This window comes from Phasianus colchicus, chromosome 4 (assembly GCF_987193195.1).
Source record: "Phasianus colchicus chromosome 4, bPhaCol1.hap1.1, whole genome shotgun sequence".
NCBI classification, from domain to species: domain Eukaryota; kingdom Metazoa; phylum Chordata; class Aves; order Galliformes; family Phasianidae; genus Phasianus; species Phasianus colchicus.
This window is the reverse complement of record NC_143439.1, coordinates 27,082,147-27,105,488: the sequence shown is the minus strand read 5'-3', so window position 1 is coordinate 27,105,488 and position 23,342 is coordinate 27,082,147. Positions and strand designations below refer to the sequence as shown.

The 23,342-nt window shown below is 44.2% G+C and overlaps 2 protein-coding genes across 2 annotated transcripts; both read left to right on the top strand.

Annotated features, from left to right (window-relative positions):
• The first annotated feature begins 1,896 nt into the window (after positions 1–1,896).
• Positions 1,897–5,001, top strand: SPP1 (secreted phosphoprotein 1). Its single transcript, XM_031596603.2, has 7 exons — positions 1,897–2,027; positions 2,647–2,713; positions 2,818–2,868; positions 3,098–3,202; positions 3,335–3,379; positions 3,698–3,934; positions 4,436–5,001. The coding sequence occupies exons 2-7, from the start codon at positions 2,660–2,662 to the stop codon at positions 4,736–4,738; spliced, it is 795 nt and encodes a 264-aa protein (XP_031452463.2). The 5' UTR covers positions 1,897–2,027; positions 2,647–2,659; the 3' UTR covers positions 4,739–5,001.
• A 178-nt stretch (positions 5,002–5,179) lies between these two features.
• On the top strand, positions 5,180–22,838 carry PKD2 (polycystin 2, transient receptor potential cation channel). Its single transcript, XM_031596647.2, has 15 exons — positions 5,180–5,566; positions 11,036–11,149; positions 12,942–13,075; positions 13,170–13,420; positions 14,155–14,379; positions 14,502–14,730; positions 15,274–15,444; positions 16,340–16,521; positions 17,090–17,210; positions 18,327–18,425; positions 19,050–19,171; positions 19,405–19,522; positions 19,679–19,842; positions 20,257–20,404; positions 21,204–22,838. Exons 1-15 carry the CDS (start codon positions 5,236–5,238, stop codon positions 21,435–21,437), a joined length of 2,643 nt encoding a protein of 880 aa, XP_031452507.1. The 5' UTR covers positions 5,180–5,235; the 3' UTR covers positions 21,438–22,838.
• The last annotated feature ends 504 nt before the right edge of the window (positions 22,839–23,342 follow it).

Genomic DNA, 23,342 nt, shown 5'->3' with positions numbered 1-23,342 from the left:
GCATAAAATTAAGCTCTTTACTGTCACTTCACGTCCTGTTTGTGAATTACTGCAAAACATGGATGTTATTCCTCAGATCTTGCAAAACAGTCCTCCGGCTCTGGGAATAGTGCTCAAAAGCACTGTCATGTCCCAGTGGGCAGAAACACCAGTTGCCAGCTAGAAACAGCTCCCCTGGGCCACATCATGTCTCTGGGGAAGAGAAACAGTGCCCTTTTGAAGCAGCCACTGAGTAGCATTGATATGTGTTTATCTGGGCATATCCCATGCTACCTAATGCTCAAGTGAAAATTTCCATCTGCAGCACAGGAAGCCTGTGCCTGCATTCAGGGGCTTCAGAAAGAGCTTTGCCTTCCAGAAGCACCAAACTGCAGATGTGCTGGGAGAGGACATAGATGGGCTGATGGTTGGACTAGATGATCTTAGTGGTCTTTTCCAACCTTAACGATTCTGCGACAGACCCCATCTAAATCCTCAGGAAATCTCTGTTCCTGAAAGCTCTGGATAGTATTCTCTGAGGTAGTAAGTTACAATGGTCCCACACTGCTCCAAAGATAAAAATTGTGATGGTCCTCATTCATGTGGATCTATACATGGATTTATGGACATGTAGAACAGTTAATGATGTGCTAGCGATGGACTAAATCTTCTACTAGGCTGCTTACTTGTATTATTATGCAGATTATGCAGTCCGTTGCTGTTATGAGATCAAAAATGTTATTAGATAGGTCTGCGTGGTGATGTGATGAGCAGTCACTGAGAGAACTTGGATCTATTTCTCCCAGAGTTTCTGAGCAGACAACAAAACGTAAGCAAGTACAGAATGCCTGGTGGCTATGGCTGTGACAAAGCGCTTATCTCATCTGTGCACAATTAAGGGCAAACAGCCATTCTCTCACCAAGTGAACGTCTTCAAAAGCTGCAAAATCAGTAGTCAGGTATGCTGTGGATGCTCTATCCCTGGAGGTGCTCAAGGCCAGCTTGGATGGAGCCCTTGGGCAGCCTGATTTGCTGGGTGGCAATCAGCCCACGGCAGGGGGCTAGAGTGGGTTGGCTCTGAGGTCCCTTCCAACTCAAACCATTCTGTGGTTTGCTGATCAAAATTGCAGAGAGAAATAACAGCTTTAAGACAGCTATGAACACTTTGCCTTCTAAAAGACTGCATGGAAGGATTTTTTGTGCTTTAATGACACATCTCATTGCAGTTTCAAAGATACACTGAGGGAAAAGGTATGGCACAGCTGCCCAGGGACGTGATGGAGTCACTGACCCAGGAGGTGTTCAAGAAATGTGGAGATGTGGAACAGAGGGACATGGTTAGTGAGCATGGTGGGGATGGGTTGGGATGAGAGTTGGTGATCTTAGAGGTCTTGTCCAACTTTAATGATTCTATGATTCTCTGTGAAACTTGCAGCATGGCATGAATGAGGCAGGTGCAGCCCCCAGATCCAGGCAAGGCACAGCTGGAGCAGATCCCCATCATCAGAGCTGACGCTGCAGATAGCAGACATAGGATTTCTTCCTACAATGTCCCTTGGTTCCCAAAACTCTTGGCACTCTTCGCACTGCAGACATGACACATCCCTACCCCTTACAGAACAGGGCGTGAAGCGTTTCTGGGAACCAGGCTCTGACTCCTTGCAAAAGGAGGACGGATGTGCCCCAAAGCCCTCCTACACGATACCAACAGCTGTGCATTCAGCAGACCTGCTGGTTAATGATCTTGCCCATAAGTAATGTTTTAACCATAGAGTAGCTTTTGTTTGCTTCAGAAGCCACAAAGCCAAAGAGGAAGTGGATGAGAACGTGGGCAGGATGGTGGCCAACAGCCTCATGACCTCAGCTTGTTCCGCTGTGCAGGGATTGGTGGCTGCTCTCTGGGACAGGGTTTAAATTCCCCACGGGTGCCAATGCCAGGCAGTCAGGGACAAGGGGAGAAAGCCAGAGCCTCAGTCAGCCCATAGTAGGAGCTGCTGCTGGGATTGCCGGAGCCCCTTCAAGCAGCTGACTTCTCCAGCACAGGAAAGGTAATTTTTTTTTTGCTTTTTCACATGCTGTGTGCCTTTATGAACATAGCTTTTGCCCAGGAGGCAATGGGCTGCAAAGCTGCATTACTGGGGAGGAATATTTGATGCTTTTCTATGGGAGTAGTTCTGCTTTTAGGAGGAAGGTGTCTTCTTAAGTGATGCCAGGTGTGGCAGTTAAAATAGCAGCTTTACATCTGTGTGCTAATGGATGTCAGGAGGTCACTGAAAGCCCTGAAGGCTTCTCTCTGCAATGTGAGCAGATCTTTGACTCTTGCTTGGAAACATAGGTTATTGTGGTCAAATGTCTGCAGGGTGAATTGAAGGTCTGGCCATAAATGCAGCGTGTAAACTTAATTTACAGCCATTATAGTTAATAATTCTGAAAACTAGTTTTAAAGTAACTGCAAAACAAACTTGAGTTGGAATTCTTGCTGCTGTTCAGTTTCTAATTATCATAAAGCCAGCTAGCTGTGAGGATGGAGGAGTGACATTGCCATGGGCAGGCTGAATCCTTGTCACAAAGCTGCTCTTGGCACAGCAAAAACAGGAGAAAGAAAAGCCCTGGGGTGTTTTTGGGGGTAATTGACTTGCTGACCCCCTGTTCCAACCTGTTTTCCAGGTAAAACATCACAATGAAGCTGGCACTTCTTTGCTGGTGTTTTATCAGCATCGCTGCTGCATGGCCAGTGAGTAAATCCTAAATGTGTGTTAGCAGTCACATGCATGTTTTCTGGGCACGTTAGCAATAAATCAATGCTCACAAATGCTTTTTCTCTTTCCTCTCTTCAAGGTGAGCAAATCCAAGCAGCATGCCATTTCTGCCAGCTCTGAAGAAAAATATGTAAGCACCTTTTTGTTAACATTCTGCCTGTTGTCTTTAGTAAAGCAGTTCTTAAATCTAATGTTCATTTGGGATATGCTGCCTTATTCCTAGTCCTCTCCCTGTGACAGTGAATATATAAGGATGCATCCTGTGCTGCTCTGCCACACCTATGCCATCTAAGGAGGCATGATGCCATCAGCTCTGCTGTGCTTCTCTGGGCATTAAAACCTCCCTTCTTCTCCTGCAGGACCCCAGGAGCCATCACACACACAGGTACCATCAGGATCACGTGGATTCTCAGTCTCAGGAGCACCTGCAGCAGACACAGAATGACCTGGCTTCACTTCAACAGGTACAGCCAGCTTCTAGGGAGAAAACGTGACATCTCCCAGTGCCAAGATTTAGAATTGAGGGCTTGAAGAACAGCAAGCTTGTTTCTTGGCTCTACTGTGTGTGCTAACAGTGAGCTTTCTGTTACTTTCAGACTCACTACTCTTCAGAAGAAAATGCTGATGTCCCAGAACAGCCGGTAAGTCTTCTGGATGGCAGCCAGTGCATAGAAGTACTCACTTTCCTCACCCAAATGCAGCTCTTGTAGTAACACCTCTTCGTAAATAATGCAAGGTTTTGGGCAGGATGAGGCTGACTGAGCCTCATGAACTTAAGTTTACAGCAGCACCTAGGCACTGGTTTACCAGAGGGACACCTCTCAGCACACCTCATAGAATCACAGAACCTTTTGAGTTGGAAGGGATCTCTAAAGGCCATCTGGTCCAAACCCTCTGCAATGAACAGGGAGATGCCTTGGATACATAAATTTGTCTAATGCATGCTAAATGCTTTCCAGGACTTTCCTGACTTTCCAAGCAAGAGCCAAGAGGCCGTGGATGACACTGATGATGATGACAATGATTCCAATGACACTGATGAGTCTGATGAAGTCGTCACGGACTTCCCCACAGAGGCACCCGTGACACCTTTCAACCGTGGGGACAACGCAGGCCGGGGTGACAGTGTGGCATATGGCTTCAGGGCCAAAGCCCATGTGGTGAAGGCGAGCAAGCTCCGCAAAACTGCCAGGAAGGTGAGCAGGGCTGTGCAGCAGCACCTGGGTTATTGGGAAGGGTGGTGAGGATGGAACAGTTTATCATAGCACCATTAAGAATGAGATAGGACCTCTAAGATGGCTGAGCCATTCCCTCTTGTTCTATCGCTGTTATGTGGGGGTTGGCCTCTTCTCCCAGCTCACTACAACCTCCTTTCAGGCAGCTGTAGAGAACTGTAAGGTCTCCCCTGAGCCTCCTCTTCTTCAGACTGAACCACCCCAGTTCCCTCAGCTGCTCCCCTGTTCTTCTCTGAACATGCTCCAGGGTCTTGATGTCTTGTAGTGAGAGGCCCAAAACTGAACACAGTACTTAAGATGTGGCCTCACTGGAAGTCTAGAGGGACGATCTCCTCTCTGCTCCTGCTGGTTGCACGATTTCTGACACAAGCCAGGGTGCTGTTGGCCTTCTTGGACACCTGGGCACACTGCTGGCTCATGTTCAGCTGCTGATGCTCTCCATTTCTCCTTTGTGCAATGCAGCTCATTGAGGATGATGCTACCGCAGAGGTTGGGGGCAGCCAGCTAGCGGGCCTCTGGTGGCCTAAGGAGAGCCGTGAACAGGACAGCCGTGAGCTGGCTCAACATCAGAGCGCAGAGAACGACAGCCGGCCAAGATTTGACAGCCCTGAGGTGGACGGAGGTGACAGCAAGGCCAGTGCTGGGGTGGACAGCAGGGAGAGTCAGGGCGGCGTGCCTGCCGTCGACGCCAGCAACCAGACGCTAGAGAGCGCTGAGGATGCCGAAGATCGCCACAGCATTGAAAACAATGAGGTCACCCGTTAAGGGGAATCTGTGCATTGCTTCTTTTTTTTTTTTTTTTTTTTTTTTTTGTAATTTCTGTGCAAGCGCAGGGCTGGGGGGAGGGAGTAGAACCATGGCGGTGTGTGTTTGTAAATGTAGAGCGTGTGGCCGTGCTTAGGTCGAGGCACCGCGGTGCCATTGAGCCGTACCCAGACGGGGCGAGCGCTGCCCGCGGAGATGCTGCGCGTCCCGCTGCTCCTGTGTATATTTTGTAACCGGATTGAAATAAAAACCACAAAAACCTCTGGGCTTTGTGGGAACTGTGTGAGCTTTTACCCCCTTCCTCCCTGCATCGGGTACAACACCCAGCTCCTCCCCGCGCTTCCACCCCAAAAACACTTTTCCCAGTGGGACGGCCCCGAGGAGGGGGAAGGGGCGGGAGGCAGCGGGGCGGCCCGACCCCCTCTCCCACCGTGCCCCGGGCTTTCCGGGCCGGCCCCGAGGGCGGAGAAGGGGCGGCTCAGGCTCAGCGCCGGGCGATGGCGGCCCGCGGGCGGGAGCAGCTGGAGCTGGGACGGCTCGGGAAAGCGGCGCGGGCCGGTTGCTGCCCGCCGTCCCCTCCGCTGTCCGCCTGGAGCCGGGACAACCCGGGCTTCGAGCCCGAGGAGGAGGAGGGAGCGGTGGCGGCGGGGCCGGCGTTGGAGATGGACGCGGAGTGGGGCGGCCCCGCGGCCGCTCCGTCCTCGGTGGGCAGCGGACGGCGGCAGCGGCGGATCCCGGCGGAGGTGCGGGGCCGCCCCCCCGGGCCGCCCGAGAGCTCCGCACCGCTCCGCAGCGCCTGGGCCAAGCGGCTGGCGCGGCGGCTGCGAGGTGAGATGGGCTTTCCTCGAGTCGCTGCCTATCGTGGCGTGGGCAGAAGCGCCAGAACACACTTGGTTTTATGCAGGGGGTTCGAGTTGGGCTGTCTCCTGTGCTTTCTGCCTTTGCTTGTCTTTCGTGTGCGTTCAGAAGTTATTTGCTGTAACGATTTTTCTGTCCCGGGCCGCAGTCAATCCCTCCCGATCTTTGGGGCTGGTACGGTCAGCTTGCAGAGGTCACGGCTTGGAGAATCTTTGCAGCAGAAAGTGTTGCAATAAATAAGTCACTTTATAACAAGAGAGCAAAGCACCCAGGAGAAAATAAGAGCAATGGTTACATGTATCAAGAGCTCTGGAACTGGAAGAAGCACTTGGAGAGCTGGTGCCCATTTGTCCCTTGAACCTTTGATTTCTGTTTTCAGGCTGAAAGATGAGGACACCTCTAGCATAGTAGCATCCTGCATACATCCAGCTGATGTGGATGAAAGCCCATTAATCAGATGTGTGCTGTGTTGAATGTGGTGTAAAGCTGCATATTCTGGGTTGGTTCATTCTGAGAAGAGGAGGCTTGAGGGAGACCTTATCACTCTACAACTCTTTGAAAAGAGGTCATGATCAGGTGGGGGGTTTGCCTATTCTCCTATGTAACAGCATTAGGATGAGAGGTGACGGCCTCAAGCTGCACCAGAGGAGGTTTAAGTTGGATATTAGGAACAATTTCTCCTGCAGAAGCTGGCAGCCCATGTCTTAGACAGGTAACTTGTGGCTGGATAAGGAACTGGCTGGAAGGCTGGGCCCAGAGGGTAGTAGTGAATGAAGCTAAATCCAGCTGGCGACCGGTCATGAGTGGTGCTTCCCAGGGGTTGGTACTGGGGCCTGTCCTCTTCAATATCTTTATTGATGACCTGGATGAGGGCATTGAGTGCACCCTCAGTAAGTTTGCAGATGACACCAAGTTGGCTGGAAGTGCTGATCTGCCTGGGGGTAGCAAGGTCCTACAGAGAAATTTGGACAGGCTGGAGAGCTGGGTTGAAGCCAATGGGATGAGGTTCAACAAGGCCAAATGCCGGGTCCTGCACTTTGGCCACAACAACCCCAGGCAATGCTACAGGCTTGGGACAGAGTGGCTGGAAGACTGTGTAGAGGAAATGGACCTGGAGGTATTGATTGATGCTTGACTGAACATGAGCCAGCAGTGTGCACAGTGGCCAAGAAGGCCAGTGGCATCCTGGCTTGCATCGGAAACAGTGTTGCCAGCAGGAACAGGGAAGTAATTGTCTCACTGTACTCAGCTCTGGTGAGGCTGCACCTTGAGTACTGTGTCCAGTTTCAGGCCCCTTGCTGCAAGAAAGACATTGAGGCCCTGGAGCGTGTTCAAAGAAGGGCAATGAAACTGGTGAGGGGTCTGGAGCACAGGTCTTATGAGGAGTGGCTGAAGGAGCTGGGATTGTTCAGTCTGGAGAAGAGGAGGCTCAGGGGAGACCTTACTGCTCTCTATAACTACCTGAAGGGAGGCTGTAGTGAGCTGGGGGTCAGCCTCTTCTCTTGTAACCAGTGATAGGACTAGAGGGAATGGCTTCAAGCTGCACCAGGGGAGATTTAGGCTGGATGTTAGGAAATACTACTTCTCTGAAAGAGTGGTCAGGCACTGGAATGGGCTCCCAGGGAGGTGGTGAAGTCACCATGTTCAAGGAACATTTGGATTTTGTATTGAGGGACATGGTTTAGTGAGAACTGTTGGTGATAGGTGGATGGTTGGACCGGATGACCTTGTAGGTCTTTTCCAACCTTGGTGTTTCTGTGATTCTTTTCAGAAAGAGCAGAGAGGCACTGGCACAGGCTGCCAAGGGAGGTGGCAGAGTCACTGTTCCTGGGGGTGTTCAAGTAAAAAGCAGATGTGACGCTGAGGGATGTGGTCTAGAGTAGTCACAGGCATGGGCTTGATTGGACTAGATGATCTTAGTGATCTTTCATCTTTACAACCTTAATTATTTTATGATTCTATGGTTTTTCTTGCAATGCAAAAAAGCAAAGGATTAGTCCTTCGGATATCACAGGTAGTGGTGGTGGTAACATGGATAGACTGACTGCTGCTCAGCAGCTGAGAGATATTCAATGATATCTTCAGGTTTTTTTTGCTGTTAGTTGTGAAGTACATCTGCTTGTAATAGGATTTTGGTAACTTCAGTGATCAGGGAGACTGTAGCAGGAACTAGCAAGTGACTAGAAACTTGTCTGCATATGATTATCTGTCTTTCATTTTCCTGTCTTTGGAGATTATCTTTGAATTCTGGTGTAAGTGTCCATGAAGTGGCCTTAATCCCTCTTTTGCAGATCCTCCCCAGCAGCCATCCCAGCTGCCCAGGGAGAGGAGGTTGTGGCTGTTCACCTTTGTTAAGGGGAAGTCATTCAGTCTTCATTAGTGCTGATGAACGAGATTAACATCTGTTTCCAGAGCCAGATTGGAAAGGCAATCTTCCCATCAGAGCTGTACTCCATCTCCCAGTGTTACTATGTCATCACATGCGTCAGTACAAAGTTGTGCACACGGAGGCTGTCTTGAAAGATTTTCCTGGCTATTGTTATGTGGAAATATCAAATGCCATTTTCAGTCATTAATTCACTGTGATAAAAATCATCCAATTTGTACTGAGTTGAATTAGTGCTGGCTCTGACAGTACCATAGGAATGAGTGTGAACTTCTTTTTGAATGTTACGTGGTTTTGTTGCCCTTGTTCTCTTGGAGGGAATCAGCCTTTTCCCAGGGCTATGGTCCTCACTCTCTGCTAGCATCTGAACTTCTTTGTAGACAGATCAGCTAGCAGTGCCCACCTGGGCTTGTTTTTGGCACTGTGTGGTAAGGGACAGCTGTAATTGTCTCTGCACAACTATTGAGTACTTTCAGAACTTTTTCATAAAAACAAATGAATGTATTCTGTACCTTATAAACTGGATTTACCTATATAAAGGTGTATGTGTGTATATATGTCTGTACATTCCTTTCCCATTCTTTTCTTTATTCCTCCCCTCTCTGTTCCTTCTCCTTCACATCTCCTTCCCACCATTTTCTTTTCTTCATTATTTTGTATTCATCATTCCATTTCTTTCCCAGCTCTTCCATACCTTCTTCTGTTCTTCCCATTTTTTCCTTTCTCTTTTCCTTATCCTTCCCTTCTCATTCTTTTCTTCAGTCCTTCTCCATTGCTTCTTTCTCATCTCTCTCTTTTCTTCATTTGTTTGCCATTCCCACTCCTCCATCCCTTCTGCTTCTCTCCTACATTCTTTCTTTGTTCCTTTTCTATCCTTTTTTCATTCTCTCTTCTCCTTCCCATCTCCACTCCTTCATCTTCCCTTTTCTGTTCCTTCATCTTTGCCTCTCCATCCATTCTCATTCTCTTCTTCATCCCTTCTACTTTGCTTCTCCTTCTCACATTTTCTTTTCTTCATTTCTATTCATAATTCCACCTCCTTCATCTCTTCTCCCTAACCTATTCTCTCTTACATTGCATGCTTATATTACATATATATACATAGAATATACAAGTTGTATGTGTGTGCATATACATGAATGTAAAGTCAAAAAGTTGAGAATAGCAAGTTTACATAAGAAATGAAGTGGAAATCCTTAATCAAGGCTAGAAATGATGTTTTTGGTGCTGGCAGAAGATGTCAACTTGAATTCAGCATTGTTTACAACAACTATGCATTTAGTTGCACCTAGAACGTAATTCAAATAAGGCAAAAAGGAGAATACTGTACCTGTCCTCTAAAAATGTGTCTACTGGTGAGTGCTTACAGGTGGCTGGCAGGCAAATCTAGGGGTCATTTAATGGAAAGATCATTGGGTGATCTCTCGTGTTGAATTTTTGTTGTTGGCTTTTTTTTTCTGTATGCAACTTTCTGTTCACTGCTGACTTGCAGCTATTTTCTACCAAGACAGAAATGGAGCTTGCAAGCTTTCTGTTCACTGCATTTCTTGTTGGTGAGTAATGTGCTGACAGCCGGGACTCAGCACGCTCGCCAGCTTGCTCACTGGCTGTTTCAGCCTGTTCTTCCTCTCTTCTGTAATGTTTTCCTGCTTTTATTATGAGGGTTGCTAGTGCAACGTACTGCTATACTGAAGGCTTGATTTGTGGAGTTCTGTATTAATAGTGACTCTGAATGTTCTCGGTTTTGTGTTTCTGCCTACCAGAATGACCTCATAGTGAGGATTTGGTACTTTGTTTAGTGGAACTGTAGTCCTTATTTGTGCGTTTTCAGACTTAGCCTTAAAGAACAGCTTTGAAAATGTTCTACTAGGGCTGATGTTAGCAAATGGTGTGATTAACCAGTCCAGGGATGTGACCAGAGGTCAGCATAAAGGTTGCTGGTGCACAGCCTACATTGTCTGCTCCTTCTTGCTGTTCCTTTGGCTTCAAGTTACTGTGGTGTGTTTGATGGATCAAAATTTTTTTCCTAGGAATGTTGGGTTGGCATTGTTGCCACCATTTGAGACTGTGAAGGATGCTTTAAAAGATTGGCAATTTAAAATATCTGAAAGGGGAAAGGGTAGGAGTTTGGCAATAGAAAATTTGTATTTTCAGATGCCTTTTTCTCCCATCATAAGCTTAGGGAAATCACCTTGCTGTATTTAGGCTTCAATAAAGAGACGCTCCCAACAGCAGCAGTTCTCAGCTGAATGTCAGCAGCCATTCCCAGTTTTGTTCTGGTTTGTATTAGGCACTGGAAATAAAGATGGAAGCCACCGACTGCTTTCCATTCTCACACAACTATTTCCAATAGCAGCTCCATTCAAAAGATACTTTTGCTTTCCTGTTACCCTTTTGGTAGGATTGACCACTACCTTACAAGTTCTCTTAGGCTGTATTTTCGGGAATGCCAAGTTGTAGCAATTGGACAGATCAATATGATGGGAAAAGCATTACACCAGATGTATAATGATGGAAGGATCGGCAAGATAGAAAGGCCCTCTGAAGAAAGGGAGGAAGGTTGCTTATCTGTATCAGAAGATTCTAGATTTGCAGGGGAAAGCTCCACCAAGGAGGGATCTCTAGAAAGATATCCTTCCTGTGGCAGTCAGCCCTTCAATGAGGTCTAAGAAAGGTGCAGCCAGGCTCACCCCTTCTTGTCTCACAGCTGAATTGCCTTCACCTATGCTCCCAGGGCTGACTGAGTCCTTTCCCCAGCTGCTCAATCAATGGCTTGGGCTGTGACTAAGTTCACAAGTATAACACTGTGAAGCTCAAGGTGCTTGACTGACATACGCTTCTTTTGGTTAATTAATTAAAATTACTAAAAATGTTTTGATATGGAATGTGATTTTTTGCTTCTCTGACAATATTTTCAGACATGTCATCAGTGAAGCTTTCAAATCCATCTGGCTCTTCGGTCACTGTATGCCATTGGGTATGTCATTGGCTACATCTCTGGGTATCCACTATCAGGCAACTGTGTATGTAACTACACATGTTTTTCTTGCTAGGTCTGTGGGGCACAAGGCTGATGGAAGAAAACAACACTAGCAGAGAGAGATACCTGAGAAGTGTTTTGCGGGAGCTGATTACATATGTGATCTTCCTCGTGGTGCTGTGTGTCTGTAAGTACCACTCAGCCTTAATGTGTGCAGTTCTGCGCCACTTGTTTGCAAATTCACAGTGTTTCAGAGAAGAGGCAGAGTAATGAATAGGCCATTGTAGGGGGAAATATTTTGAGTTATTTCTTTCTCTTGATTTTGTAGTTGGATTGTTGCTTGACACTCTGCACCTTAGCAGTTTTTGAATTTTTAATAGTCATAACTATTAATATGTTCATATATTTGCATAACAATCAGGAAGACAGTGCCAAGTACAACAGATTGTGATGTTTTATTTGGTCACTAGGGAGTCTAGCAACAAAATCTGCATGCATTAAGTTTGTTTATCTCTGAAAAGCTGATGGTTTTCAAGCCCTCAGTCTCTAACATAGACAGTTCTGTTCTAAATTCCTACAGTGCCTATGACTGTTGAGTTGTCTTTGTGATCATCTGTAATGGGACAAGGTGCCATTTTTATTTTTAAAGAAAACCTTTCATTGAAAAAAACCTAAACCACAAACAGTGTTAGTAGTCTGAGAGCAAGTGCTTCGCTTGTCCAGAGCAGAATGCCTATAACAAGAGCAAATCAAAAAAACCCAAATCACAAACGTTATTCAGTTGACACAGCTCAACTCTTTTGGTGACGTACTGCACAAATGATAATATACTGACTGTCATGCTCGTTTCCTGCCTAAGACTTTTGGTGCAGGTTTATGGACAAGGGAATGTAGCAATGCCTGAGGCTCTACCACTGGGAGAAGTGTAGCAGTGAGGGACTTGGGCACGTTTCTATGAAAACAAATTTGTCTTCAGTGGGATAAGTTTGCTTGCAGGCTGCTCACAATTTGTTTTGCGATAGAAAATATTTCTGGGGACAGATGCAGTATGTCAGCTGGGCACAGATGCTGCTAACTCTTTAGCTATGCTTTAAGAGTGATCATTTTTAGTTTTACACTTAAGCAATAACTGTGGGGCAGACAGGTCTGTGCTGTACCTTAGGAGGATGCTTTCCACTGCTGGCAAAATGCTGTTAGCATTCCTTGTACTGCTGTATTTTTGAGAGAGCATATGTAGAGAGAGTCCCAGTATTGTGCAATCAAGTCACACATGCGATATTTGCCACAGAGGAGTTTAAAAATAGTTCTCTGGTTGCACAGGAAAACACATTTTCTTCCCTGTAATGCAGTGCTTCTCTAAGTTTGTCAGTACTGTTGAAAATTGTTCGCTGCGGACCTGATCTTCCAAGCTTCTCTGAATTTTAACCCTGAGTTGTTGTTAAGTATTTATAGGCAGTAGAGGCATCAGTGCCAGAGACTGTTCTCCCAAGCCAGCTTGGCTCTGTACATCATTTTATAATTTATGCTCTGTGGTCCTTAGCCACATGCTTGGCCCAGAATGAGGAACAGAAGCAGCATGCAGTCATTACTTTCTGTGCAGTGATTCTCTTACAGCATTGCACATCCGGGGTGGAGTTTTGTTGTCTAACCGCTGACAGCTTGTGTCACTGGCAGCATCCCATGCTGTGCATCCCTGTCTGCCTGTACAGGACATGGACATTCCAGTGTCTGGGGTGAGCCCAGCTCTCAGGATGCCTGAAGTGGCACTGGCTGCTTTTCAGGCTGCTGAGTCCAGTCTTTGTGGTTCTTGAGGTTGTTTTTTTGTAGAAGCATTAATACTGTAATCACTGACAATTGACTTATTGGTATGGATTTTGTTTTGGTCTTAGTCTTTTAGTGCAGAATCTATACAAGTACAACCTGATGTATTCAAAACTGCTCCGTCTTTTTCTTCTCACCCCTTGCCAAACCACGTGCAGTGACATACGGGACAGTGAGTTCCAGCATGTATTATTACACGAGGGTTATGTCCCAGCTCTTCCTGGAAACACCTGTATCTAAAATGGAGAAAACGGACTTCAAAACATTGTCCACGATGGACGACTTCTGGAAGGTAATGCTAAAAACAAGTTATTATCTTGCTGTTGATTTGGTGTATGAAAACGGTGCTAGCAACATGCAAGCTAAAATGTTGTCTTACTTTACAGTTCACAGAAGGCCCTCTGCTGGATGGTCTCTACTGGGATATGTGGTACAACAATAAAACCATAGCAGAAAACAAAAGCTTCATTTATTATGAGAACCTGCTCCTAGGGGTGCCCCGCATTCGACAGCTGAAAGTGAGGAATGGTTCGTGCTCAATTCCTGAGGATTTAAAAGATGAAATCAAAGATTGCTATGATGCCTATTCTGTGGCCAATGAAGACACCGCACCTTTTGGGCTTCGAAACGGAACAGCGTATGTAGTACTTCTGTAGGCAACTAAATATGTTTTTTTCTGGCCCAGACTATATTGAGTGGTACAGAAAGTCACTTCACAGGGGCAACTCTGGAATTGCTGTAGGTTCTGTCTGTAAAGCTGTAAGGCCAGCTAAATCCAGAGTGCTAGATGAGTGTTGGGTGTTGCAGGGTCGTCTTTTTTTTGGTTGAAGCATGGGAGGAGTTCTGCTTCTCTTGAAAGACAATGTGTGGGTTACACTGGAAAGGGTTTGGGAGGTGAAATACAACTACGTTAATGCCAGTTTTTCTTAGTTTTCCCAAGAGAAGAGAAATTCTGTATAAGCAGATCAATGCATTCTGTTTTCACAATTAGTATACTTGTTGTCTTTCTTCCTATCAGCGTTCTGATAACGTTAGTGAAACTTTGTTAGTTCTTTCCTCAGGGTACAGACATGAAAACTTCTTGCAAGTAACTCTTAAAACCCTTTGACAGTTGGACTACATGATCTTAGCAGTCTTTTCCAACCTTAATGATTCTATGCCTCCAACTGAAATTGCTCTATGAATCGTAGAATATCTGGAGTTGGGAGGGAGCCACAGGGATCATGGAGTCCAACTCCTGGCTCCACACAAGACCACCCAACCCACATGTGTATTTTGACCAGGTTCTTGTTTGATTTGTTAGTTCTAGTTTGATTTGTAAGTTAAAAGTAGAAGAACTAACATGCGCTGTCTCACTCCTGTCCAAACCAGTTGGACATACACCAATGAGAAAGACCTGAATGGGAGTAGCCACTGGGGCCTGCTGGCCACGTACAGTGGGGCTGGTTATTACCAAGACCTCTCAAGGACCAGGGAAGTGACAGCTGTGCAGATCGCCAGCCTTAAGAAGAACCTGTGGTTGGACAGAGGGACAAGAGCAGCTTTCATTGATTTCTCAGTCTACAATGCGAACATCAACCTATTCTGTGTTGTAAGGTATGAACAGGAGCACTGACAGTGTTCAGACTGCAAAGCACAAAGCAGATAGAGATTCCATGTTATTTCCATGTTTTTGTGGACAACGCTTAACTAATTTTCTTTGTCTTTTTAAATTCTAGGCTGTTAGTGGAATTTCCAGCTACTGGAGGCCTTCTTACATCCTGGCAGTTTCAGCCAGTGAAGCTGATTCACTACATCTCCACTTTGGATTTCTTCCTGGCAGCCTGTGAAATGGTGTTTTGTCTTTTTGTTTTGTACTACATGGTGGAAGAGATCTTAGAAATTCATATTCACAGGCTGCACTACTTCAGAAGTCTCTGGAATTGTCTGGATATCCTTATAATCGTGGTAGGTAACCTTTATAAGTCTAACAGTGCTTTCTGAAATGCACTCTGTGGGAGACATTAATGACTGTGTTCACCAGCAATCTCAGTGTAGCTGAAAAGCTGAGCTTTGAATTTAAAGCTATGTGATCCAGACTTACATTGAGTTGTTCTTAGCGAAGGGATCCAAAGCCAGCAAAGCTGAAGTAGACCTTGTCCCACTTCCATTCTGTACTTTCAGTCTTGGACAAATCTAAGGTTTGAGTCTTTTTTTTTTTTTTTTTTTTTACATATTTCTTTCATGTTTCTTTCAGTTCTTCCACGTGACAGTTTCATTTTTCTGAGCCCACCAGTTGTCACCATGATATTGTTCTTCAGAAGTGGCAAGGAAGGGACTCCCAAATCCCCTTACTCCCAGGCTACTTGTCTCGCCCTAGGGCTGTCATAGTTTTGTTGTAAAATGCATTTCCTGATCTACCCCAAAATTCTAGTTTGAATCTTGTCTTACAGAAGATATTTTAAAACCATAATCACCTTCCATGATCTCATTTGTTTCTTTTGTACTCAGCTCTCCATGGCAGCAATAGGAATTAGCATCTACAGGACATCAACTGTTGATATGCTCCTGAAGAAGCTACTGGAAGATCAGAATTCATTCCCCAATTTTGAACCCTTGGCATATTGGCAAATACAATTCAACAACATTGCTGCAGTCACTGTGTTTTTTGTCTGGATTAAGGTAACTCCAAGGCACATATCCATATTCTAAAATAAGGATGTACACGTTCGGTGTTCTGAATGTCACCTACTATTTTTGAGTTAGTCATGTTTTTCTGTATGGGAACTGCTGAATCACAGCCTGAAGCTCTGATTGACCACCTGAGGTGAGCAATGAGTCAGCCCTGGGAGCACAGGTGAAGACAATTCTCCCGTGCTACTGGAAGGGGTGGAGCCTAGCTCTATGTCTCCTAGACCCCATTTAAGAGCTGACTACCAGTGGGGAAGGATCTCTTTTGGAGACTGCTCCTCTTGGAGTCTTCTCAGCAAGCCCGGGTCAGGGGTAAACTTTTCATTCATTCTTCTTTAGCGTGATAACCTGTTTAGCCTAACTTTCTTGTATATTTCTTAATTAGAACATCCGTATATTCATTGATTGTATGTTCTCTTAACAATGGTCATGGCAGAGTGAGTGCAAAGTAACTTCGTGCAAATTGAAAACAGGGTTGTCGTTCTCTCTGCTTTAGTCCTTGTTTAAGTCTAGAAGATGCATTCAGCTCTTTGTCACAGCAGATATGTGAAGAAATGTTTACATTACTGCTGTATTGAGAAATTGCTGCTTCTTATTAGATACTACTTTCTCCTATGTGCTTTTGGGAGCAGCTTGATACTTATGCTCTAAAGCCAGGGTTTCAGATAGGAGTGCCAGTAGGAGTCGGTTTTGTCAGGTTTTTTTCCTTCAAATTACAACCCTTAGTGGTTTTTTGAAAGTGATATATTTCTAATTGAAAATCACCTCACTCTGTCCCCATCCAGCTCATTAACACATCTCATGTAAAGAGCTGGACAACAGTTTGGATTAGAAACTGTCTTCCTTGTCTTCACGGTTGTTGTTGTTGTTTGCTTTCTTTCAACAGCTTTTCAAGTTTGTTAACTTCAACAGAACCATGAGTCAGTTGTCCACAACCATGTCTCGCTGCGTCAAAGATGTCATTGGCTTTGCAATTATGTTTTTCATCATTTTCTTGGCATATGCTCAGTTGGCCTATCTTGTCTTTGGCACTCAGATTGATGACTTCAGCACTTTTCAGGACTGCATGTAAGTAAAAAAATAAAAAATATGAATAATTTCTCTATGCACTGGTGAATGGATTTGGTTGCCGCACCAGAGATCAAACCAATCTGCCTGCAGAGATAAGCTGTAAGCATCTCACTTTTGGTAACTCAGTAGTGATAACTATTTTCTAGAGATGTTAACCTTTTTATAGTTTGTTGGACAAACTGTCTTTGTAGCTGACACTATGTGCTCAGTGGTGTTCTTTTCCTGATATTCTGGTTAGTTGACTGGCTTCCAGACAGAGTCTATCATCTTTAACAGCCAGCTGGTCCAGCTGAAGTAGTTACCAGGTTGTTTTTCTGCACAACTGTGACCAAAAGCCATACGTAGACACACTAGTTGCACTTGGGTATTGCATCTGACTGCACGTTTTGCTAGACTTAGAAGTGGGTTTGAAAAGCTGACTATTGCAATATCTGAGTGAGTATTACCGAAGTGCAGACCACTCTGCTGCTCTTCATTCCTGACTGTTATGGTAAAGTAGATCAGGAACTCCTGCACAGCTCCAAAAGTGTTTTTCTCAACCCCTGGATGTGTTTTGTTTTTTAAGATTTACTCAGTTCCGCATCATTTTGGGAGACTTCAACTTCACAGAGGTTGAAGAAGCTAATCGCATTTTGGGACCAATTTATTTCACTACATTTGTGTTCTTTATGTTCTTCATCCTTTTGGTATGTACACCTTTGTTTTCATGGGGTGGGTAGTTGGCATGTTGATTTTTAGGTACATCATCATTTTTGCATCTCTTGGTCTTGGATTCCTATGGCTACTTAGGGTGAATATATCAGGCTTCACCTTTACTTGGTCTGCCACTGTGCTCTTTTTACTTCCTTTAAAACAGATTTGCACTGTATTTTTGTTGTCACTCTCTTATAGTGCTCCATATTGGTGTTTCACTGTTGGTGTGTTTTTATTTTTTTTTTTATTATGAAGAATTTTTCATTTGTAAAACCTCCCTCTTAAAAACCTAGGACACCAAATAAAATAGTTTTGTTATAAACAAGTTGATATAAAATAGTCACTGACTTAAGAGTCCCAGCACCTTTTTCCTGAATGTAGTTTTCAGGTAGTTTGGAAGTTGCATTACAATATGGTAATCTATTTTCTGGTGATACCACTTGAAACTGTTATGTGAGCAGGACATCCTCAGATGTTATTCCCAAAATGGTATGTCTTTTGGTGATTTGATAAGGTAGCAACCATTAATGCAGGATTTTGCATAGGTCACTCTAAAATTAATGCCTCCCATTTATTTACATGGAAACTACAACAGATAAAAAGAGCAGAATTAGCACTGTTTATAGAGCAAAATCTCAGCAACAAAACACTTTTGAACATCTTCACCACCGTTGGCTATGCATTTTCACCAGCAGTGAACAAGAGCCTGCATGCCATGCTTGTGAAAATCAGCACCAGCAGAGGTGACCACAGCTTTACTGTGCTCACATCTGCTGTTTGGTTACCATCACCATTTAACAAACAGAATGTTGGTGGGAAGGTTCAGCCTTTACTGCCACGTCACCAGCATCCACATCTGATGTCATGAGCCAACAGAATAAAATAGGAGGCTTTCAGAACCGTCCTTGTACTAATCTTAGCGTTGTGTAGCAGTCATCATATACTTCATTGTAACTTTCAGATTTATATAATGTCCTTTGTACTTAATGAGGCTTTTTTTTTGCTCTTTGGGATGAGAAGAAGTGGTAGTGAACAATAAGTCATGTAAGTGGTAGAACTTGGACTTATAGAGTTATTTTAAGTGAACTTTTAATTTCTGTCATGAACAGAACATGTTTCTGGCCATTATCAATGATACATACTCTGAAGTCAAATCGGATATGGCACAACAGAAGGCAGAAATGGAATTGTCTGACCTTATCAGAAAGGTAAAAGTAACGTTTTATTGGCTTGACATCTCCATCTTCACTATTCCATGAAGACATATAGAAATTGTACATAGGAAGGCTGCAACAGTTGGGAGAAATATACATCTCTTAGTTAAATAAAGGAGCGTGAACTGAGTGTCAATCACTCAACTGAAAACTTTGCATTACAAAATATTCTAGTAATCTGAGACTTAGTGTCAAAGGATCAGCCTAGTGAATATGACATAGGATGTATCTGCCTAGGTACATACAGAAATACTAAACTGATGAAGCTAAACCACCATTCAGTTTGTGTAAAGAATTTTGGGTTATCTTGTGCCAGGCAATGAGATTAATCAGGTCTCAGATTATGTGTTGGGGACTCCTGGGGCAGGCTGCCAGTTGGGTTGTCCAACACAGACTTAAGAGCTTGACCTGAATTTCAGTTCTGGAAAAGCATGTGTGATGTCTGGCATGGGTGTGGTGCTGTACCATGATCAGAAACATTTGAATACATACTGGGCATGGACCATTAATTCAGACTTTTAAACTTTGGAACTGTAATCAAAAGAAGTCTATTAACATCGTGTTAACATTGCAAACCAAGCAAAATGTGAAATTTCTTTTTTTTTTTTTTTCTTTTAGGGCTATAACAAAGCCATGGTCAAACTTAAATTAAAGAAAACCACTGTTGATGACATTTCAGAAAGCTTGAGACAGGGTGGAGGAAAACTAAATTTTGATGAACTCCGGCAAGATCTAAAAGGGTAAGGAAGCTGTTACTTCTTTTACCTTGAATTGTATATCCAAATGTTTGATGCTGAGTCTTTGACAAGTTTCTTCTGCCTCTGTGATACCTTTAATACAAACGAAGACAACTTTTGGTTCAGTTGTATCTTGGCTCACTACAAAAGTTTGTTGTGAATATATTGCTTTTCTAAGATTAAGTTGTTTTTGCACCTGGAAAACGAAAAGGGATCTGTTTTTACTGCCTTCTCAGGAAGGGCCACACTGATGCAGAGATTGAGGCAATATTTACCAAATACGATCAGGATGGGGACCAGGAACTGACAGAACATGAACACCAGCAGATGAGAGATGACTTGGAGAAAGAGAGGGTGAGGTTGGCAATAGGAATAGTATTCCATCAGTGCTGATGGTGCTGCTTGCTGTGCAAGGTGGAGCGTGGAGCTGATGGTCCTTGGCCTGGACATCCATGGCCCCATGTGAAAGCCTTTACCTCTTTCCTATCTGTGTCTTGTGTTTTCATAAAGGAGGATCTGGACTTGGACAGGAGCTCTCTGCCACGTCCTCTGAGCAGCCGCAGCTTTTCTCGGAGCTTGGATGACTCTGAGGAAGATGAAGATGAAGACAGTGGGCACAGCTCGAGGAGGAGGGGAAGCAGCTCTAGTGGAGTGTCCTATGAAGAGTTCCAAGTGTAAGTTAATCCTCCTGGGGAAGCAAAACTGCGTGGATGAGGTTTTTCTTTTTCTTGTGTGATTTTTGTTTAAGATATGTTGTAGTCTTTCCTATAACTCCAAATATTCATTGAATAATTCAGAAAAAAAAAGTTACTTTTTTTTTCTAGGTGCTGAAGTCAATCCATTTAATAGCTTTGAAGTCATGTCTGAATTGCATATAATTCAGAGAGGCTCACAGGAACCAGTTGGAACTGCTCCTTACTCCCCAAAAGAAAAAACCTCAAATCTGGTCATTGAAGAGAGAAAATGGCCATGTCGCTGTCAAGTCAGGAAACTTACTTTCTTAGTAGTGAAATATTGAGGCTTGTAAGTTCAGCAAGAACTTGGACTCTTGCTTTTAACGAGCTGAAATGATTGTTTGTTGCCTTCAGACTCATGAGGAGGGTGGATCGCATGGAGCACTCCATTGGCAGCATCGTCTCCAAGATCGATGCAGTGATTGTGAAGCTGGAAGCGATGGAGAGAGCCAAACTGAAAAGGAGAGATGTGTTGGGAAGGCTGTTGGATGGAGTGACAGAGGTCAGTGTCCCCAGCTCTGGGCTGTGCCATCGCTTCCTGGCCATGGCCTATATGTCTTATTTAATGTTAGTACATTTCTCTTCTGCTTGGCTTGGGATGGTGAAGGGAGTTGTGGTAAGGTTGTGGGGCTTCACTCAGGCTGAGCAGTCTTGAGTTTTGTTTTACTGTTTCAGGCTGCCCTGGGAGGTAGTGAAGTCACTGTTTCTGGAGGTGTTCAAGAACTGTGGAGATTTGGCCATAAGGGAAATGGTTAGTGGACAGGGTGGGGATGAGTAGATGAACAGACTGGGTGACCATAGAGGTCTTTTCCACCCTTTATGTTTCTAGAAAGAGATGTGAAACAAGTTTTGGATATGAGGACCCATCTTTTAGAAGACCTGTGTCATGCAGACACCACAGAACACCTTTTAATGCTCTGAACAGGATAGCAGTGCTGTTCAGAAGCTTCTGAGGCAGCTCATTTATCCCTTGGCTGTTGTGATGGGTAGAGAGTTTTCCATGGAGAAGTCTGGCAGAGTGCAGGGTACCTAGTATATTTTACATTTCTGGAGATAGATTTGCGTGCTAAATACTGTAATGCGAACCATACTTTCACAAGTGAAAGTGAGAATCTGGGAGTTACGTTACTGGAAGAAAGCCATTTACTACAGAATAGCAGCTGTGATTTGATTCCAGACTACAAAATATAGAATGGTGTAGGGGTTTCCCATAAGAAGGAATTACTATTCCCATAGAATTGGATTTTGAATGGGCTGCAGTTTGGGAACTACGCTTCCATCTTGTTTCTCTATTTGTTCAGGATGAGAGGCTAGGCCGTGACAATGAGATCCACAGGGAGCAGATGGAGCGGCTGGTACGGGAGGAATTGGAGAGGTGGGAATCAGATGACACAGCATCTCAGATGAGCCATCGCCTGGGAACACCACTGGGACTGAATGGGCAGCCTCGATCGAGGAGCTCCCGGCCATCCTCCTCGCAGTCAGATGGCATTGATGGGGGAGGAGGAAATGGGGCTAATAACCTCCATGTGTAGCATAGGCTTTGCTGTTCAGTCAGCATCAAGCCAACTCCACTGCTGCTTCCCAGAATGAGGTCATCATCCTGATCTGACCACTAAAGGCAAGCTCAGCGGTAGGTGAAATACTCTGTTCATAAGGCATTTTGAGAACTTTGCGAGCACGTGCCAGGTCCAAGTCACCGACACTGAGACTGTTGGCCTTAGAAATGAAAATGCAGAGGTAGAATGGAAACCAGATGTGACAAAATCTACCTGGACAGAATCCTGTTTCCATACATCTATTCCAGTTTCCATACACGAATGGTTTCATGAGGGCAGCGAGCTTCAGACAAAAGGCGCTATGACTAAAGCATTCCAGTGATAGGCTGTGGGTTTTCTGCTTTCTACTAGAAAAACACAATGTTTAAAAGCTTTGAAAAGCACTTTTTTAAAAAAGAAAATGGCATCAGTTATCATCCTATTCATTTTAACAGCTGGCACTTCTCAAGAGCCAAAGCTGCATCTGTTTCTAAAGTAAATGTGTATATTGTATTTTGTGGAGTTATTCTTGGCTGAGTGACATTTTATTTAATATAAAATGTCCTTTTTTCCTCCTTTTTTTTTTTTTAAATACTATGTTTCATTAAGCAGAGGAAGTGCTCTTAGCTTGTAACTTGTTCATCAGGTTACTGTGTAGTACAAACTATATGCATTGTACCTCTTTCTGTTTCATTAGCATTTTAAAAGTAATATTTAAGAACTGCCTCTCCACCCCTAATCAATATGGTCACCGTCAACTCTGTTACACAGTGCCTTTTTTCTTTCTTATTTTTCCTGCCTTGTTTTGCTGTGTTTCTGTGCCTTGTCAGACAATTTGTTGTTGGAAGGAGAGGTGCACCACTGAAGATAAAATGTTGCTTTCCAATAGAAAGCACTGAGGCACAGTATTCTTTTACCCACCAGCATTTCAGTCTGTGGCATGTTGGCTTAGCAAGTAGGCTGCCAGTGATGCCTTGTTCCTGAAGGTGGCACTTATAGTACAAAGGAAGATATGTTTTTTTTAATGAAAATGAATTTGTATTCCTAGCTGTATGTATTAAAGTGTATCGCTGTAGCGGATCGTTACTTATAACAAACTTCATCTTGAAGTGCATGTAGTTTCCATGGGATATCCATGTGTGTGACAATAGCCGTGCAGTAGCACATGGCTGCATGAAAAATATTCTGAGTGTTGATATTATCTCATTTTTTAACTTTAGATTCTAGCACAATTTTTTCACTTAGCACTAAGGTTTTGTATAGAAAAGCTATGTACAGTGTTTGGTCTCATTAGGAAGCTGTTAATTATGCAAGCCTTCTGCAATGATCAGGAATGTATTGATCCTTAAACTGAGCACTTTACTTCTGAATAAACTTTTGTATCATCTGCAAAGTTAACAGTGTTTCCTGACTTAGTCATCATGTACAAATAGCTGAGGACACATTTTTGACAGGGTTTTCCATTGGATAGCAGGCTATTGATTCATGCCCCACAAACAGTTCTGGTCCTGGAATATTTCAGCTTCATCATCTGCACATGTTTCAGAAAAGAAATGCACATGATTCCCTACATAAACACAACAGAGACCTGTAATATCACTTCTTGTGACTTCTTATACATGATTTATTTTCTCAGCATGCCCTAGGCAATGTATCTTTTGAGTGAGAGACATGCTGACTGCTGGACTTAATTATCTTGGAGGTCCAGTCCAACTTTAATGATTCTCTGAGAGGGCACGGTGTTGATGGGTTGACACTTGGACTAGATGATCTTAGAGGTCATTTCCAACTTCAGCGATTGTGCTGTGTGGAACGAGACTGTAAAAAGGCACTGTCCTACCCCTTGCGCTGCAAGCTTATTTTTTTATTTGCACACACTGCAAGTTAAACAAGCAACATGAT

What these genes read in the sequence shown, in the direction of transcription:
- PKD2 (XM_031596647.2), top strand. Translation starts at nt 5,236, where the DNA reads ATGGCGGCCCGCGGGCGGGAGCAGCTGGAGCTGGGACGGCTCGGGAAA. An exon ending in GCTGGCGCGGCGGCTGCGAG is followed by an intron (nt 5,567 to 11,035) that starts GTGAGATGGGCT and finishes TTTTCTTGCTAG; the next exon opens with GTCTGTGGGGCACAAGGCTG. An exon ending in TGTCTGACCTTATCAGAAAG is followed by an intron (nt 18,426 to 19,049) that starts GTAAAAGTAACG and finishes TTTTTCTTTTAG; the next exon opens with GGCTATAACAAAGCCATGGT.
- SPP1 (XM_031596603.2), top strand. Translation starts at nt 2,660, where the DNA reads ATGAAGCTGGCACTTCTTTGCTGGTGTTTTATCAGCATCGCTGCTGCA. An exon ending in CCAGCTCTGAAGAAAAATAT is followed by an intron (nt 2,869 to 3,097) that starts GTAAGCACCTTT and finishes CTTCTCCTGCAG; the next exon opens with GACCCCAGGAGCCATCACAC. An exon ending in TCCGCAAAACTGCCAGGAAG is followed by an intron (nt 3,935 to 4,435) that starts GTGAGCAGGGCT and finishes TGTGCAATGCAG; the next exon opens with CTCATTGAGGATGATGCTAC.